The sequence below is a fragment of the Perca flavescens genome, chromosome 14, assembly GCF_004354835.1.
Source record: "Perca flavescens isolate YP-PL-M2 chromosome 14, PFLA_1.0, whole genome shotgun sequence".
NCBI classification, from domain to species: Eukaryota; Metazoa; Chordata; class Actinopteri; order Perciformes; family Percidae; genus Perca; species Perca flavescens.
The window spans coordinates 3,166,567-3,186,566 of NC_041344.1; the positions used below are offsets into that span (position 1 = coordinate 3,166,567).

At 38.9% G+C, this 20,000-nt stretch overlaps 1 protein-coding gene across 1 annotated transcript; it reads right to left on the reverse strand.

Annotated features, from left to right (window-relative positions):
• Positions 1-16,467: 16,467 nt before the first annotated feature.
• Positions 16,468-17,963, reverse strand: LOC114567658 (gastrula zinc finger protein XlCGF17.1-like). The gene is given in 2 exon segments (XM_028596766.1): positions 16,468-17,682; positions 17,685-17,963. Coding segments are annotated over 2 exon segments (909 nt in total). The 5' UTR covers positions 17,869-17,963; the 3' UTR covers positions 16,468-16,957.
• Positions 17,964-20,000: the final 2,037 nt, after the last annotated feature.

Sequence of the window (20,000 nt, forward strand, 5' to 3'; positions counted from 1 at the left end):
GCACTAAAATCTAACATCACAGCTCCCACAGTATTCCTCTGATCAATTTCCCTTAACCAATCATCCGTCATTTGTGTTAGTGCAGTGCATGTTGAGTGACCTACCCTATAAGCGTGCTGATACTTGCTTGTCAAATTGTTAACAGAGAAATAGCTCTGTATTTGGTCAAATACAATTTTTCCAGTAGTTTGCTAAGAACAGGCAACAAACTAATAGGTCGGCTATTCGTGCAGGTGAAGGCAGCCCTAGCTTGCTTGGGCAAAGGTATAACTTTAGCTTCTTTCCAAATTCGAGGAAAAACATTACTTACAAGGCTTAAATTGAAAATGTGACATATAGGCATGGCAACTTGGTCAGCAACCATCCTCAGTAACTTTCCATCCAAGTTGTCAATACCAGGTGGTTTTTCATTATTGATGGACTGCAATATTTTCTCCACCTGTTCTACTGTCACTTTACACAATACAAAAGTGCAGGTCTTGTCTTTCATTATTTGGTCTGTTATACGTGAATTTGATGGATTACAACTTATTGTTGGTATTTCTTGCCGTAGTTTATACACTTTGTCAATAAAATGATCATTAAAATAATTAGCAATTTCAAAAGGTTTAGTAATAAAAGACCCATCCAACTCAATGAAAGATGGAGTTGAATTACTCTTTCTGCCCATGATGTCATTTAAGGCACTCCAGAGTTTTTTACCATCATACTTTACATTATTTATTTTACTTTCATAATACAATTTCTTCTTTTTTTGTTCATTTTAGTCACATAATTCCGTATTTTACAATATGTTTGCCAATCAGATGTACATCCAGACCTGTTTGCCACTCGTTTTGCCTCATCTCTATCAGCCATGGATTTTTTCAAGTCCTCATCAATCCAAAGGGCACTAACAGTTCTAACAGTCATTTTCTTCACCGGTGCATGCTTATCAATAACTTGACTCAACAGTTTCATGAATACTTCAACTGCAGCATCTGGGTCCGTCATCTTACTCACATCAGACCAACAGATCTTTTAACATCATCCACATAAGACTCACAGCAGAATTGCTTATATGATCTCTTAAACACTATTTTAGGCCCTGCCTTTGGAACTTTGACTTTCCTAGATATTGCTACTAAATTATGATCACTAAATCCTATGGGAACCGATACAGTTTTTGAGCATAATTCTGCAGCATTGGTATAAATGTGATCAATGCATGTGGATGATAGACTTCTTGTGTTTTCCTTGAATACTCTGGTCGGTTGTTTAATGAGCTGAACCAGATTACAGGTGCTAGTTACATTTAAAAGTTTCTTTTTTAGTGGGCAGCTTGATGCAAATAAATTAATATTCAGGTCTCCCAGGAGATAAATTTCATTATTCAAATCACATACTCTTTCAATATTTTCACACTAATTATCCAAATACTGACTCTTGGAACTTGGTGGCCTATAACAACATCCCACCAGCATAGGTTTTAAATGAGGCAGGTGAACCTGCAGCCACAATATTTCTACTACATTTGACATTAAGTCCTCTCTGAGTTTAACAGGAATGTGACTCTGAATATATATCGCTACTCCTCCCCCATAGGTGTCCCGGTCTCTTCTATAAATGTTATATCCATGTATTTCTACTACAGCATCATCAAATGAGTCGTCTAGATGGGTCTCAGAAATGGCCATAATATGAATGTTGTCTGATTTTAACAAATTGTCCATGTCCTGAATTTTATTTCTAAGGCTACATATATTGAGATGGGCTATTTTTAGCCCTTTCCTAGGAAGTTTATAAGATGTCGACATTACATAGATAAAAACACACAAAACAAAAAGCAATGATATTCATGATTCAGTCACATGTAGTCTATGGTGTATACTTATGTGTGTATGTGTATGTGTGTGCATGCAGTGTAAAGTTAAGAGTTAAAAACCCGCAGGCTTGGCTCTTTCTAATATCTCAGCCTTTTGTGAGGGAGGATGTACAATGAGTCTGTCATAGCGGATGTATGCGATGTTCCCTTTACCTCTTTCAACCTTCATGGCAGGGATCAGATCTTTCCGCTTCTGGCGTACGGCCTCCGTGTAGTCTTCATTTAGGAAGATGTTAGTTCCTTTCAGTTTATGTCCTCTATTCAGAATGGCCAGCTTGTCCTTAAGTCTTAAGAATTTCACCACTATAGCCCTGGGTTTGTCACCTGAATTGGTTCCCATCCTGTGGGCTCGTTCCACCTCTATCCTCTTTTCATCCATCTGTAACTTTACCGCAATCATCTCCCGAACCTTTTCCTCAGATTCCTCCCAGCTCTCTCGTGGGGACTCAGGAATGCCTTCTATAACTATATTGTTCCGTTTTGATTGGCCCTCAAGGTAGTCTGCTTTTCCAGTCATTGTTAGGGCTGATTCACACACTGTAGTGATGTCTGCTCGTGCGTCCTTGTTTTCCTTCTTTAACTCCCTGCAGGTGTCATGTAGGTCTTCCACTTCTTTTTGTGAAAACTGCAAACTGATCTTAAGGTCATGGACGTCTTTAATCATATCATCCATTCTCTTGTTAGTAGAATCAACCAAGATTTGGACGAAGCACTTGAAGTTGTTTTCTTGCTGTGTAAGCAACTGCATGTATACATCTTGTTGTTGTTTTAAAAGATTGCGTACCTGTGATAGACTTACACCGTCCTCTCCTTTCGGTTTAGGTGTCATGATGAACGTGAGGGATTTTTTCTTTTCGCCTGCCTCAATTTTCTTATTGACAGACCAACTAGATTATTGCTATCGCGACACCTAACAGCTAGTTAATGGAACGAAGGGAGGCCTTACAAACAGCAGAAACTGCAGTCTGGTGTCTGTCCGTTGCAGGTCCTTGGGCCTGACAGGTCCGACTCCGGTCCCGGTGCCTTTGGGCACACAGTTCTGGCTCTGGTGACGAGATCTGGTCACTTTAGATCGTCTTCCGTCAGCTGACAGGCCAGCTAGCCGCTAGCATAACAACTAGCCGCTAGCAAAACAGACTACGGCGTGTATGTATAGAGTCCCATTCATCAATAAACAGACACTCCCGTGTGTTCCAGACCTGTCTTAGTCGGCAGCAGCACAGCAGCAATGAGCAGCAGGAACAATACTTTCTCCAAATGAAAAATGCTACAGCGTTACAACTTCAGCCCGAAACTACAGAGGAAAGGAGGCTGGTTGCTGGCAATATACACACACATACATATATATATATATATATACATATATATACATATATATATACATACATATATATATACATATACATATACAAAGCCTCAGTGGTTACAATACTGTGCTGTTGTGTTCCAAGGCGAACATCACTACTATGTAACAATCACCTATACAGTACCTAAGGGATTACCTATTAAATAAGAACCTTTGTTTATCTAGAATAGCCCTGAAATCACCATCACCAAACCCACCAGACTCCATGTAAATAATCACGACTTTTAGCGTGTATAGAGCCAGCATATTTCCACATGTAAATGGGTGAATTAAGGGTTAATTTAAACCAAACCAGAGTGGTGATTGTTGGAACAGTGGAAAGATGAACCAAGACGGCTTTTGATAGTTGTATTGTGTTTCTGTCCACTTTGAATGCAGTGTGTTTTACGATGATAAAAGTCCTGATTATTTACATGGAGTCTGGTGGGTTTGGCGAAGGCCTGTTAAAGAGCGAAGATTACCATAGATCTTATGAACAAATGCTTATTTCCATACGTCCTATCGTCATATCGCTGCTGAGAGAAGAGATCCCAGGAAGGAGAGAAAGATCAACTGAAGGTTTAATGACCAAACCTGCTCTGTGTAGCCGAAGCTGAGGGTTGTAAACAGCGTCCAGTAGCTCCCGTTGTCGCTCGTTCTCCTCTTTTGAACGACAAAGTTCCTCCTCGTACTCTGCTATCGTTCTTTCAAACAGCCCAAATATCTCTTCAGCAGCCGCAGTTAGTCGCTGCTCCACCAACGCTCTCAGCATCTGGACTTTACACATTTTACCTCTTTCTCAACACAACAAAGATACTCTGCTAACACTCCTTTCTGCTAGACGCCATCTTGTCCAAAGTTTGAAGTTAGCCGCAGTGAAGACTACAGCTTCCGGTGTAGATTAGTAGCTGAGCTTCAAAATAAAGGTCCATAAGCGTTCCAGATTTCCTCTGAAAAACACGCAGGAATATAAATGATTGAAACACACTTTTGAAGAAAGACAAATAGTTTATTACATTTTCAGAGCTTTAAATTAAAGTTGATGGTAGTTTGTTTTCCTTTTCCTTTTAATGTGAAGATACAAGTTTTTGTCTTGCAGTGTAACTTAATCTGATTTTGTTGTTTGTCTGAAGATAAACATTTATTTATTTATTTTTGTAATGTGTGTGTGTGTGTGTGTGTGTGTATATATATATATATATATATATATATATATATATATATATACACACACACACACATATATATATATATATATATATATATATATATATATATATATATATACACACACACACACATACTGTATGTATGACAAAATGCTGTAAACTAAGAATGCTTTCAAAAATGGAAGTGTTAAGAGTTTATTTTCATCACTTAACAAAATGCAGTGAATGAACAGAAGAGAAATCTAAATCAAATCAATATTTGGTGTGACCACGCTTTGCCTTCAAGACAGCATCAATTCTTCTAGGTACACTTGCAAAAAGTTTGGAGGTCTGGGAGAGACCTTGCTGATGCATTATAACTACTTATATACTATAATTGGTTGATCATACAACTGACTACAATCCTACAAAATCCCTGACTTTTTGCAAGTACCTTTAAGAATTGATGCTTGTTTGAAGGCAAAGGGTAGTAACACCAAATATTGATGTAATTTAGATTTTTCTATTGTTCGCTCACTTTGCATTTTGTAAATTGATAAAAATAAACAATCATTATTTACATTTTTGAAAGCATTCTTAGTTTACAGCATTTTTTTCCACACCTGCCTAAGACTTTTGCACAGTACTGTATATGTAACCACGGTCAGTCTCACTTCAATGAATGGCTGGTTTGAGCAACCCCTCAACTCTGCGTTGTGTGTAGAATGACGACTGACGAGCGGGAGACTAGTTGAGATTTACGCCGCGATGGGCCCGTTTATTATCTGAATAGGAACAGAGTATGTACTGGTCAGTCATACAGCTGGCTCACAGTAGCTTACACGCAGCACACTACAAAAGAATAGCATGTTATTTGAACAAAGAGGCTAGCTAGAAAGTGCATTGTGCTGCTATTTTAACATTCTGGCACTTGAAAGGGTACAACAATCCACTTCTAACTCTTATTATTAATATGTTCATAAATCACAGTGCACATATGTTCATACAATGAATATAAGGGCATAAATACACAATATTTGTACTCTGTGCTCCACTTGGCAACTCACCTTGGGCACATCTCTCACACAACAACCAGTCACATTTAACTACTGCAGAGAGTGCAATAATTCTACATTGATATTAAATAACAATTATGGCAAGTTGAATGACATAATATATAAAACCTGTTACATATATATACAAGAAACAAACAGGACCAAAAAGGTGTAGGCAGAAGTCTGAGCTTATTACACCTTTTTACATGAATTATATTCTTTCAAACGAAGATGAAAGTTACAGAAACTAAGTATACACTATATAACCCAGTACAACACAAAAAATACCATACATTTTGTGTACCTTTTGGTATTCACACTTCTGTTTTATATTTGTTATTCACCTTATGTTTAAATCATTTTTTTAAATTGGTCGATTGTGTTACACATTTTATGTCAATTTCTAATTCATTCCAAAGTTTAACTCCATACACTGAAACACATCTTTGTTTTAAATTTGTTCTATTTGGTTTAGTGAAAATACAGCTTCCCCTCAGTTCATAATGACATTCTCTCATTTGAAACAGCCTCTGGATACAGTCTGCAAACATTCTAATACATACTTTAAGTTTATAAATAACTGATTCGTCGGTTCACGATAATTTGCCACATTTATGATTCCGATTTCTCTCTTTTGAAGTAAGAAAATTGGATTTGTGATTTTATAAAAAAAAAACTCTGTTCTAAAATCACTAGACTATGGCCTCTTGGGGCTAGGCTACAATTTTGACCCTTTGCTGCACCCAGGTCTCCCACACCAAAGGCATGTGTCATATCCACTGCGCCATCACCACCACTCACCACATTACTCGCCAGGGAAGCGAAAAAGAGAATTAAAACGACAACGCGACAGGCAACAAGCATGGCTGGAACAGCTGCGTGTAAACGATGGAGATACTAAGAGCTCATTTTTGGGTTTGGACACCGTAGGAGTTCAATTCAATTCAATTCAATTTTATTTATAGTATCAAATCATAACAGAGTTATCTCGAGACACTTTACAGATAGAGTAGGTCTAGACCACACTCTATAATTTACAAAGCCCCAACAATTACAGTAATTCCCTCAAGAGCAAGCATTATAAATGGCTATTGCGACAGTGGCGAGGAGAAACTCCCTCTTGGGAAGAAACCTCGGCAGACCCAGACTCTCGGTAGGCGGTGTCTGACGGGGCCGGTTGGGGGTGTGAAGGCGATAATAGTCGCATTGAAAATAGTGGAACAGTGATTTTGAAGGTAGTCGTAGCAGGAGGTTGCGGGAGGAAACGTGGCGCTGCAGAGCACGGGGGGGTGCAGCAGACGCAGCAGGACGCGGCCGGGCTGTGAAGAAGAAACATAAGGACTCCGGGGAGTAAACTCCCCAGAGCTCGGTTAGTAACAAGCAGTTCTGGGACAGGATGCATACAAAAGGAAACAAATGAAAACATTGATGAGAGGCTGTACTGGCCCGCCCCCCTCTACTCACACTATATTATTGATTATATGATCAATAAATCTGATGACTACGAAGAGAAGCAGGTGGGCCGGGTTAGGCGGACACTGCAACTCCTCACTCCACCATAGACCCATATCTAACCTAACTATAAGCTTTATCAAAGAGGAGAGTTTTCACTTTACTCTTAAATGAGGCGATGGTGTCTGCCCCCCTAACCCAGACTGGGAGCTGGTTCCACAGGAGAGGAGGCTGGTAGCTGAAGGCTCTGGCTCCCATTCTACTTTTAGAGACTCTAGGAACCACCAGTAACTCTGCATTCTGGGAGCGGAGTGCTCTAGTGGGACAATAAGGTACTAAGAGCTGTTCTAGATATGATGGTGCTTGACCATTTAGGGCTTTGTAGGTCAGGAGAAGGACTTTAAAGTCAATCCTGTATTTTACAGGAAACCAGTGCAGAGAAGCTAAAACAGGAGAAATATGATCTCTTTTCTTAGTTCTCGTCAGAACACGTGCTGCAGCATTCTGGATCAGCTGGAGAGTCTTAAGGGACTTATTTGAGTTACAATAGTCCAGCCTGGAAGTAACGAATGCATGGACCAGTTTTTCAGCATACATACTTACGAGTTAAAACACGTTTGGAATGGGAAGGGCTAGAAAGTTGGTTGTCATATACAATTTCACCGCTAGATGGGAGAAATTCTTATACAATGTAGCTTTAAAAACAGTTCTGAAATGCAAAATAATAGAATTTTAATCATGTGATAAAACATGCGATTTATCGCGATTACCATTAACTATAAAAATTCAGCGATTAAACGCAATTAAGAAAAAATTTATCGTTTGACAGCCCTATTTTATGTTTTCCCCCCAAACTTCCACACCATAAGTTACATATGGCAGTATGAGAGATTGATATAATAAATGTAATTAATTTGTTTTAAGAATATCTTTTTTTGTTTTGTTCAGAATTGATATGGACTTTGATTTTTAGTTTTAATATGATTAACATGTGGTTTCCAGCATATTTTGTGATCTACGACAACCCCCATAAATCTGTTTTCATGTACTCTTTCTATTTCAATATTATCTAAATGTATGCTCCCCGGAAGAAGATTTTGTATGTTTTAAAGTTTAATGCATCAACCTGGTGAACTTTGAGAGCAAAATTAAGATGCTAGATCTATGTAGAATCTGTGCTCTTGTAAACAATGTTGTGTTCTTGTAAGCGATTTAACCATAAACACATTTTTGTATAGTATACATTTGAGTCATCAAAAGGACAAGCTTTGCATGCTAAATTTGGACATTTAATTTTATAAATACTTATTACATATTGTTGCTGAGGACTAGTTTAGGACTGTATTTGAGCTGATTCTGGGTTCCAGCTTCGCCCCAGGTGTGTCTGCCAAAACACGGACAGAGACAACGTATCTCTTCTGACGCTTTATTACAGAAAGCAACAGTACAAACATGGGCGTGGCTAGCTCAGCTATAGCTGTGTGTGTGTGTGCGTGTGTGTGTGTGTGTGTGTGTGTGTGTGTGTGTGTGTGTGTGTGTGTGTGTGTGGTTCTGCAAAGAAACAAATAACATTGTGAAGGCTACCATACACAATGAATATGAAGTATACATATAGGCTAGCAGACAATAACAACCAACCCACTATTAATCACACTATATCAATGCAATGTAAATACTGCAGCATAATACAATACAATTATAATACAATAATGTAGCTAAATACAAACGTGAGCAAAGGCTTCCAACAATCTGCATTATAAATCAACAGCCACGTGCAAACTAGCTAACAGGTGATTAACACAAACAAATCTACAATAACTATAAACCAATGCAACAACAGGCTTAAAAGAACTGACAACATAAGTTATTATTATATTTATTATTATTATAGTTCTCAAAGACGCACACAGGCGAGCTCAACTGATGATCCTCCGGACGCACATCTCTTTTTCTTTCTCCCACTTTCTCTCCGTGTGGTGCGCGCGCCCGCTCGCGGTGTAAGGCGCGTGTCCGCGCTACCCACATGCACCCACAATCAATCCTAATAGACGGTCTTTTGTACACATATAGAGCGTCCAATCTGTACATTTAATATACATTTTTGTGAAACAGGGACCTCAAGCACTCATTCTTTGAAAAGGTGTCAACGGATGAAAATCTCATAATTCTCACATTATTAGACCGTTCTGTGAGTCAAAAGTATCACTTTAACCTAACAAACATCCCTTAGACATCATTTTTATTCTCAGTCTATTAGTCCAAAGGGCAGCAGATCAAATTAATTAATTCAATTTTATTTTATTTATAGTATCAAATCATAAAAAGAGTTATCTCAGGACACTTTATGATTTACAAAGACTCAATTCCAGTAATTCCCAGCTATTGAATTAAAATAGTTTCTACTGGATGATACCAGACAGGTCATATGGTGAAAATAAATTACAAATATACTTTACTTGGGCAAAAGAGTAAAGGTAATCCAGCTCACTGTCTGAAGTTAAACAGACAACTGGTCATGGTGGACAATAAGTTATATTATTTTCTAACTCTCCCTACCTCCCTCATCATTTAATGTCCCCGGGCCTTGAGAAGAACAGCTCTAATAGGACAGGTACCTACAGTATCTCACAACAGTGAGTACACCCCTCACATTTTAGTAAATATTACATTATATCTTTTAATGGGACAACACTGAAAAATTACACTGTGTCCAGCTTGTATAACAGTGTAAATGTGCTGTCCCCTCAAAGTAACTCAACACACAGCCATTAATGTCTAAACCACTGGACACTAAAGGGAGTCCACCTCTATGTTAAATTCCCATAGAGGCAGATGGTTATTTTTAAAGGCCAGTTATTTCATGGATCCAGGATACTATGCATCCTGATAAAGTTCCCTTGGCCTTTGGAATTAAAATAGCCCCCCCCCCACACATCATCACATATGTCACGACCTGGCTCAAAGGTATGACAAAAAAGGGGGAGACATACATGTATTTCCAATCAAATCAAATTTATTTAAATAACCAAGATAAACGTGAATTTAGTAAATCAGTAATGTGTGTAATGTATGGGTGTCTGTGAATGTATCAAAGCTACAACGCAAAATAACTAAACCCAAAATCCAAACAAACCAAACCACCTGGAGGAGGGAGAGACCACGACTACTCAGGCACTCCTATTTATAGACAGGTGAGCAATCAATTGCTCCAGGTGTCACTCATCAGTCCTCATTAGCCAATGCCCAACCCCCAGCCACCAAACAGCCTCCAAAGGAACTTAGGCCTAGAGACCATACCTAGACCATACCTAGAGATCGGCATGGTTTTATGTCGGTTAGCCTAATAGCTGGTTTGATTTGCATTGAGAGATGATTTTATGGAAAGTACCCCATGCCAATCTCTAGGTATGGTGATGTGATGATGTGATTCAGAACTAGTGGTGGGCAGATCGAGGCTTCGTGAAACAATGAAACAGTTGAAGCAAATGTGCCATATTGTGTCGAGGCTTCGAAACAATCCGACACCGTCTCAACGATGACACCTAGTGGTCACCTGCAGGTGTTGATCTGAAACAACCTTGACAACGAGCCATTGAAAAAAAAATTATTATTGTATTTTTCTAATATGTGAAGCCTGTAGGCTACTCACTGTGCATAATGTTATTTTGGTCATGAAAAATGAATATTAATAAAAGAAATCAAGCCACAATGTCTCACTTTTTCATAGATTTTTATTCAAAAATATTAATTTCTCTGCTGTCAAAGGACTTAGCTTACTTCTTTTTTTTACAGATTTCTCCAGCCTTTGAAAAAATCCTCCCACAAGGGACACTTGTTGCTGGCATGCAAAGATATCTTTTAGCAAGGACATATAAATGAGGAAAATATTACTGCTCTCTCTTTCCAGTAAGTTAGGGGATCATGAGTTCTGGGCAAAAAATGCATAGTTGAGGTATTTTTTCACTTCCACTGTGGCATCAGCTGTAGCATTGTGTATCATCTGGGTTTCACGGATACGATCATCCCATAAACTGTCCTGTGTTTCTACTGGTGTTGATGTTGATTATGACGGGCCTGATGTTGACATTTGTGGCTCTGAATGAAAATGAAAACGGAGCTTCCATATCTATCTATCTATCTATCTATCTATCTATCTATTTATTTATTTATTAGTTTATTTGACAGGGACAGTGTACATTAATTAACATTGCTGCAAATGCACCAGAATTAGCCAAAAGGCTATTTTTCATCCGTTGTCCCTGGGTATCTATCTATTAATGTGTCACTGTATGTATACTCTGTCTCTAGCCTATCAGTCAATGTGTAAATTTAAATGTAAGCCTAAATATAACTAAACAAATCGCACTATAAATGTCACTTTATCACCAAAAATACACTATCTCAAAATCAAACTCCTGTCACAAACACCCAAGAGGTCAAGATGTATTGACTTCACTTTTATGCGATTATGTGGTCTGTTCCCTGTCATTCAAACTCTGATTCGGCGGACCGTGCCACCTGTCGAAACACTCCGAAGCTTCATTTAGCCGTAGTCACGTGACATGGGTGTTTTGAATCACGCTTCGGATCAGTGTTTCGAAACATCTGCGCTTCGGGATCTCGACAAAGCTTCGGAACGTCAGTTTCGCGTCAGCCATCCCTATTCAGAACAACATCACGGGTCTCTCCGATGGTCTTTCCTCTACCTCCGCTCGGTTTTTTACTCAAACATCTCTGTGACTTATCGAGTGGCGTAATCGTCGCGCGACACAACGAATCGATAATGAAATTCTTTTAATCATTACATTTTATCGATTCCTTGTTGCAGCCATAGCCACAATTAAAATTTGTGTATTGAATAAACTCCCATATTGATACATGATTAATAGTGAATCTTGCTAAACATACGTTACTTAGAAATAAGTAATTAATAATAATTTCTTGAATATAATTGATTATATGACAGACATTACAAGACAAAACAATATCTAATAAAATATTTAAAATAAGAGTGTACTTAAATCTGCCAACTTTAATCATGGAATTCTTAGATTTGATTCACAACATCACCTTTCGCTATACGCAGACAATTTATTATTGTTTGTTTCCAACCCAGTATCAACCATACCACGAATAACTGAAATATGAAACATGTTTGGAACTTTTTCAGGTTACGAACTGAACTTCTCAAAAAGTGAATGTTTCCCTATAAATAATTTAGCCCTTCAGATACCTGATAGGCTTCTCCCCTTTAAGATGTCTAGAAACAACTTTAAGTATTTAGGTGTCATCATCTGTTGAAAGTCATCTGGCCTTTACCAGGAAAGCTTCCCGCCCTTAATTGATAAGCTTAGAGCGGACCTTGAGAGATGGAATGTCTTGCATATATCCATTGCAGGTAGAGTAAATTGCATTAAGATGAATGTGCTTCCACGCTTTTTGTACCTCTTCCAAAGTCTGCCACTCTTTTTACCCGATTCTTTTTTCCGTGCGATAAAGACTCTTATTTCTTCTTTCATATGGAAAGCCAGAACCCCCAGGATCAGAAGAGAATATTTACAAAGACATGCAGATCAATAGGTGGATTGGGTCTTCCTAATCTAAAAATGTACTATTGGGAAGCTAATATACACAAAATGACTCTACGGATCAAGGAGCCAAAGACTAAATCTTGTCCTGCTACTTCACTTTTGGCTCTGCTCTCATCTAGTATCCCCATCCAACCAGCCAAATGTTCTCATAACCCAGTGGTTATTTCAACTTTAAGAATCTGGTCTCAGTTTAGACTTACTTTTGGAGCAGCCTTGTTTAACTGAGCGATCTCTATATTGACATATATGTGTTCTGCAGCTTCAGTGACCTCTGTGAAAAATGCAATCTACCAAAATTGCATCTATTTCGATACTTCCAGGTGCGTAACTTTGCGAAGCTTAAAAACCCATCCTAGCCCGATGCCCCTCCTAATTCAGTAATCAACTCAATCTTGGACATTTCCACGAATCAGAAAGGCCTCATCTCAAAAATTTACACCTTGCTTTCTCAACTCACAGAGCCGACTTTTGCCAAAATCAAAGGAGATTGGGAATGTGAACTCGGCAGAGTTATAGGTGATGATTTCTGGAGAGATGTATTAGCCCGAGTAAATTATAGCACTTCTTGCCCTAGACTCAATCTGATACAATTTAAGGTTCTACATCGCATGTATCTCACTAACTCCAAACTTTCCAAAATATATCCCAATATCACTGATAAATTAATAGGTGCCACATGTCACCAGCTAACATGACACATATGTTTTGGGCTTGTCCTCATCTTCAGGGTTATTGGACAGCTATTTTTAACCACCTGTCTAGGGCCCTAAACATTGTGTTGACTCCATGTGCAGACACTTGTATTTTTGGAGTATTACCAGACCAATGATTGCTTGGGAGGAAAAATAAGGGATGCTATTGCCTTTGCATCCTTATTAGCACATAGAAGAATATTGTTGGAATGGAAGTCAACATTTGCCCAAAAAGCTTCTTTATGGCTTAAAGACGTCATGATGTTCTTGCCCCTGGGGAAATTTGATTCTGCTTGGGGGCCCATGGTTAAGTACATTTCTAAGTTAAGGTCACTACAGGAAGAAGGACATGCGCACCATTGAGTCTTCCTAAGTATAAGGTAAACAATTTCAAAAAAGAATAAATAAGCCCTTATGTTTGTACTGACATTTCCTGTGAAAAAACATATTTAAAAAAAAAAAAAAAAGTAAGTGTTCTTTTTCCTACCACACCATATAATGTCTTCTATCTAGATGTTGATACATACAGATTTTTGTTTGATACTTGAGAAGTTTTTCTTGGATTTAAAGGCACATTCCACATTCCATATCACCAGTCTCAGGATCAGAAGAGTCTCCAGTCCGGTCTTCAGTCTCTGGTTGTAAAAGTGGATGTGATTATATAGAACAAAAAATCATGATGATTTTATTTTATATAAACAAGCAAGAAATAATATGCAGGATCTTATTAGAGATGCAAAATCAACTCACTATAAGAATGATATATTAAATAATAACGATAACCCCAAAAGTTGTGGAAGACCTTAAAAGAATTGGGGGCCGCTAAGACAAATACCAAGAATCCAGGAAACACAGGACTAAAAATTAAGGGCTCCCTTAGTTTTAATAAGAAAGAGGTTGCAAATCATTTTAATATTTATTTTACTGCTATAGCAGAAAAGCTGGTTTCAAATCTTCATCCTTCCTCTGGGTTATTTAACATAGATAGGGTGAAATCTTTCTATAATAAACTTGGAGCACTGCCCAATTCATTTTCCTTACGGAAGGTTGAGGTAGGGGAGATGGAAAAAAAAGCTCTTACAGCTAGACTGCTCTAAGGGCCCTGGGCTAGATGGAATATCCCCTCGGTTTTTACGAGATGTTGCTGCCCAAATAGCCCCTTGCATCTCCCATATTTTTAACCTGTCTGTTGAATTGGTGTTTTTCCAAATGACCTCAAGAGGGCCAAGGTAGTTCCCCTTTTTAAAAAGGGAAACAGCCAAGATCCTGGTAACTACAGACCAGTCTCTATTTTGTGCACAGTCTCAAAAAATTTTGAAAAGTTGGTTAATGAGCAATTTAAAGAATACATGAATAAAAACAACTTCATGTTTAAATTCCAATCCGGATTTAGGAAGTCACATTCCACTGAATCATGCCTGTTGTATTTAACCGACACCATACGCAGGGAAGTAGATAATGGAAATCTCTGCAGAATGGTGTTATTGGATCTTCAAAAAGCATTTGATACGGTCAATCATGACAGACCGATTGTCAAACTGGAGGCCTTGGGGGCAGACAGCTCCACCTGTAGGTGGTTTAGGTCTTACCCATCAGGGAGGGAACAATTGGTGGTTTTAGGGGGAGTGCTGTCTGACCCTAGTGTAGTTGAATGTGGCGTTCCACAAGGAAGTATCCTGGGGCCATCCTTATTTTTAACATACATTAATGATATGGCAGACTCCTGTTCATGTGAAATATTTTTGTACGCTGATGACTCAGCACTTTTAATGTCTCATAAACAACAATCCACACTAGAGAGTACCCTGAGCTCAGAGCTATCTTCTGTAAACAACTGGCTGATTGACAATATGCTGTCATTACATTTTCGTAAGACAGAGGCGATCTTGTTTGTTTGTCTGGTTCAAAATACAGATTGAACAGATGCTCGGAATTTAGGGTCATTTTGAATAATGTTGTGGTCAGTGCAAAAACGTCAGTAAACTACCTGGGTTGCATCCTAGAAAACAACTTGGATGGCAGGAATATGGCTTATATATAATATAAGAATATTTTATAATTTTATAATTATATATAGAATAAGGTTTTGAGTAAAGTCACGGGGCTCACAAAGTTTTTAGCCAGAAATTCAAAATTTTTTAGAACTGTCAACAATGACCACCTTAGCTAATGCCTTAATTTTAAATCACTTTGAATTTGCATGTACCTCCTGGTTTGAAGGCCAAACAAACAGACTCAAAGGGAGGCTGCAAACAGCACAGAATAAATGAATAAGAGTAATTCAGAATTTGGGCCATAGGTCTCACATAGGTAGGCCACAATTTGTTGAGCTCAACTGGCTCCCTGTGAAGTCTCGTGTTACTATGTTAAGACTGACCGTGCGCTGTTGGGCACAAAGTGACACAGTCGGTAATTGAAGTGACTCTATGTAACTTTTTTAGTGTTTCTGTAACTGTCATTATTCATATTATTCATATTATTCAGTAGTAGTCACAGAATGATTTATTGCAAGTAGATGGTGCAACAGTAACACATTCTGAAGGGTCACAGATTTCTTTGTAACACCGGAAAAGCCTGTGTTAGCATATCCAGCCAGGTGGAAGGTAGCAGAGGATTTATTTTTATAGGCTAGGCGTAGTTGTATTTTAATGTTATTTTAGAAGTTATCTGCTGTAGTTATGGCTGACACTGGGGCAGGACCACTGCAGAAAAGAAGGAAATTAAATGAAGAACAACTTAAAAGCTAAAAGGGAAAGTGACGATGATTTTGACAATAACGATAAGACGATATCATTTAAAAATGTGTTTTTAAAAGTCAGTGTTCATCACACCCTCAACCGGCCCCGTCAGACACCGCCTACCAAGAGTCTGGGTCTGCCGAGGTTTCTTCCTAAAAGGGAGTTTTTCCTCACCACTGTCGCAACAGCCACTGCTAATGCTTGCTCTTGGGGGAATTACTGGAATTGTTGAGGCTTTGTAAATTATAGAGTGTGGTCTAGACCTACTCTATCTGTAAAGTGTCTCAATAACTCGTTATGATTTGATACTATACATAAAAATGAATTGAGTTACTTAATCACAGACGATAATAATGGGCACAATGTTGAATGAATACAGTTCTTATTTATTTTCTTTAAAATGTAAGTATTCAAGTAAAACCAATTCAAAGACATACAAAATACTAATACTATACTAATACTAATTGAACTAGTGTAGGAACATTGAACTCTGAGTAAACATTCAGTTGTACATTTCTGCTGTAATGTAAATTGTGCAGCATACAAGCAAGATGAAATCATAATAATAAACAAAGGGCTCTGTGTAAGGGCTTATGTCCTTATTGGAAGCAGTCCTGGAGCTGGGACAGGGCAGTGTCAGGCCAGGTTTTGATAGTCCTACTACTTGGCTGTATAGGCTATGTGGTTGGCAGTGTGCTGTTTTCGTGGTAAATAAAATGGCCTGCCATCACTCTACTGTAGGGGTGTCATCATTCTCCAAATCCTCGATTTGATAAAAATTTTAGCTGCAGCTTTACCAGAATGAAGGCTGAACAACAGAAACATTTTGGTACAAACATTTACTCAGTGGATTACTATGGCAACGTACAGTACAAATGTCTTTCCTCATGGCCAGATCATGCACAGTCCCGACAAAGACGTTATCTATTTTCCCGATTAGCACTGTTGCAGCGCTAACTGGGGATCAGCACACACACACACACACACACACACACACACACACACACACACACACACAGACAGACAGACAGACAGACAGACAGACAGACAGACACACACACACTCCTCTTTATTAACAACCTGGCTTTTGTCGTTCTCCACAGTCCTCTCCATCAGCTTCTGTTTCCATCGGACCAACACATTTATGTGTTTTAACATCAGAACGCCACACAAATCTTTTGTTACAAACCCTGCAGCTGAATCTTCTTTCTCCCGTGTGATAGCTTATGTGTGACCGTAAATGATCACTTTGTGTAAAAGATTTCTTACAAACTGAGCAGCTAAAAGGTTTTTCTCCTGTGTGAGTTCTCATGTGTGACCGTAAATTTCCTCTCTGTGTAAAAGATTTCTTACAAACTGAACAGCTGAAAGGTTTTTCTCCTGTGTGAGTTAACATGTGTATCTTCAGGGTTCCACTTTCAGTGAAAGCTTTACCACATTCAGAGCAGCTGAAAGGTTTTTCTCCTCTGTGGGTTCTCATGTGTTTCTGTAAATCTCCACTATGTGTAAAAGATTTCTTACAAACTGAGCAGCTGAAAGGTTTTTCTCCTGTGTGAGTTCTCATGTGTGACCGTAAATTTCCTCTCTGTGTAAACGATTTCTTACAAACTGAACAGCTAAAAGGTTTTTCTCCTGTGTGAGTTAACATGTGTATCTTCAGGGTTCCACTATCAATGAAAGCTTTACCACACTCAGAGCAGCTTAAAGAGTTCTCTCCTGTGTGGATTCTCATGTGTTTTTTTAAACTTCCACTATGCGTAAAAGACTTCTTACAGACTGAGCAGCTGAAAAGTTTCCTCCTGTGTGAGTTATCATGTGTCTCTTCAGATCTGCCCTGTGGCCAAATCTTTTCCCACACTTAGAGCAGCTAAAAGGTTTTTCTCCTGTATGAGTTATCATGTGTCTCTTCAGATCTGTCCTCTGGCCAAATCTTTTCCCACACTCAGAGCAACTGAAAGGTTTTTCTCCTGTATGAGTTCTCATGTGACTCTTCAGCTGTTGCTTGGTCCCAAAGCTCCTCCCACACTCAGAGCAGCTGAATGTTTTCTTACAGGTTGAATCATGTTTCAGAGAGTTTAAAGCTGACTGAGGTTCTCTGGTCTCCTTCCAATCAGCACTGTCATCAGTCTTAGGATCAGAAGAGTCTCCAGTCTGGTCTTCAGTCTCTGGTTGTAAAAGTTGATGTGAGTTCCTGGCTGGTTCTGGTCCTCCACAGTCCTCTCCATCAGCTTCTGTTTCCATCGGACAAACACATTTATGTGTTTTGAGATTAGACTGCTGGGCAAATCTTTTGTAACAAACACTGCAGCCGAAAGGTTTTTCTCCTGTGTGGATTCGAATGTGTTTCCGTAAATTTCCACTCTCTCTAAAAGATCTCTTACAAACTGAACAGCTGAAAGGTTTTTCTCCTGTGTGAGTTCTCATGTGTCTCTTCAGGTGTCCCCCTACAGTAAAAGCTTTACCACACTCAGAGCAGCTAAAAGGTTTTTCTCCTGTGTGAATCATCATGTGTATCTTCAGATTTGTCCTGCGGCTAAATCTTTTCCCACAGTCAGAGCATCTGAATGTTTTCTTACAGGTTGAATCATGTTTCAGAGAGTTTAAAGCTGACTGAGGTTCTCTGGTCTCCTTCCAATCAGCACTGTCATCAGTCTCAGGATCAGAAGAGTCTCCAGTCTGGTCTTCAGTCTCTGGTTGTAAAAGTGGATGTGAGTTCCTGGCTGGTTCTGGTCCTCCACAGTCCTCTCCATCAGCTTCTGTTTCCATGTGTTGAGTTGGTCTTTGATGAAGCTGTGAGGACTGAGCTTCCTCTTCATCATCTTCACTCTTCCCAGGGACAGGAGTGAATGGGAACTTGGTGATATCAGCCTCCTCCAGCCCTTGAAGCTGCTCTCCCTCCTGACTGCTCCTCAGTTCCTCCTGCTCCTCTTTAATGTGTGGGGGGGGCTCTGGCTCCTGCTGGTCCACACTGGAGCTACACTCCTGCTGCTCAGGGGGAACCTCTTCTTTAACCACCAACAGCTGCTCAACATCTGCAGGAAACACATACAAAGAAAGGTTGTGGAACTGTATCTTATCACCTGGATTGTGATTGTTATAAATAAATTCTGGTTGTTCAGTCAGTTACTTAGGTTACATCTACACTACTAGTCTTCCTTTTCAGCCTTAGAAAACTGTTGGAAAATCTGTTGATTGAAATACTAGGGCCCTCTTGTGGTGAAATAATGCAACCGCGCTGTTGAGCACAAAGTGGTGCAGTCGGTAATTAAAGTGACTATATGTAACTTTTTATGTTTCTGTAACTGTCATTTTTCATATTATGATCTTAAATGAGCTGTAACAGCAAACGAGACCAACAGTGAAAAAAACACTTTTTATTATTATTATTTATTTGTTTTTATTAGTGCCGTTGCTCTGGTTTGATTTTTCCCGCGTAATCACAGAATGATTTATGGCAGGTAAACGGTGCAACAGTCACACATTCTGAAGGGTCACAGATTTCTTTTTAACACTGAAAAAGCTTGTGTTAGCTAGGTGTTGAAATTAATCAAATAATCGAGTGCATCGAATCGTGGACGTGGACGATGCTGCATCGATAATCGGCAGGCTCATAATCAGTTATTTCTGTTTACAATTTAATGTAGGCCTAACAACATTTCTGTTTACATATTCTAGTATGTATGCACATTCAGTAAGTGCCATGTGCTCAGTGCTGTATAGTTTTATGTATCCAATTTATTTAGTATTAGAGCACTGCAGAATGTTTGGTTTTTGAAGCTTTATAAGCTCTGAATTAAATATCCTAAATGGCTGTAATAGAAAAATGTATTTGACGCATCGTGATATCGAATCGAAGACATGATAATCGTAATCGAATTGAATCGGGAGGTCAGTGAAGATTCACACCTCTAGTGTTAGCATATCCAGCCAGGTGATAGGTAGCAGAAGATTTAAGTTATCCGCTATAGTTAGGTCTGATACTGGGGCAGGACCCTCACAGAAAAGAAGGAAATTAAACGAAGAACAACTAAAACCTAAAAGGGAAAGTGATGACAGGCGAAAATGGGAGTCAACTTCAGTGGGGCTTTTAACAGATGGAGACAATTACGGGATTG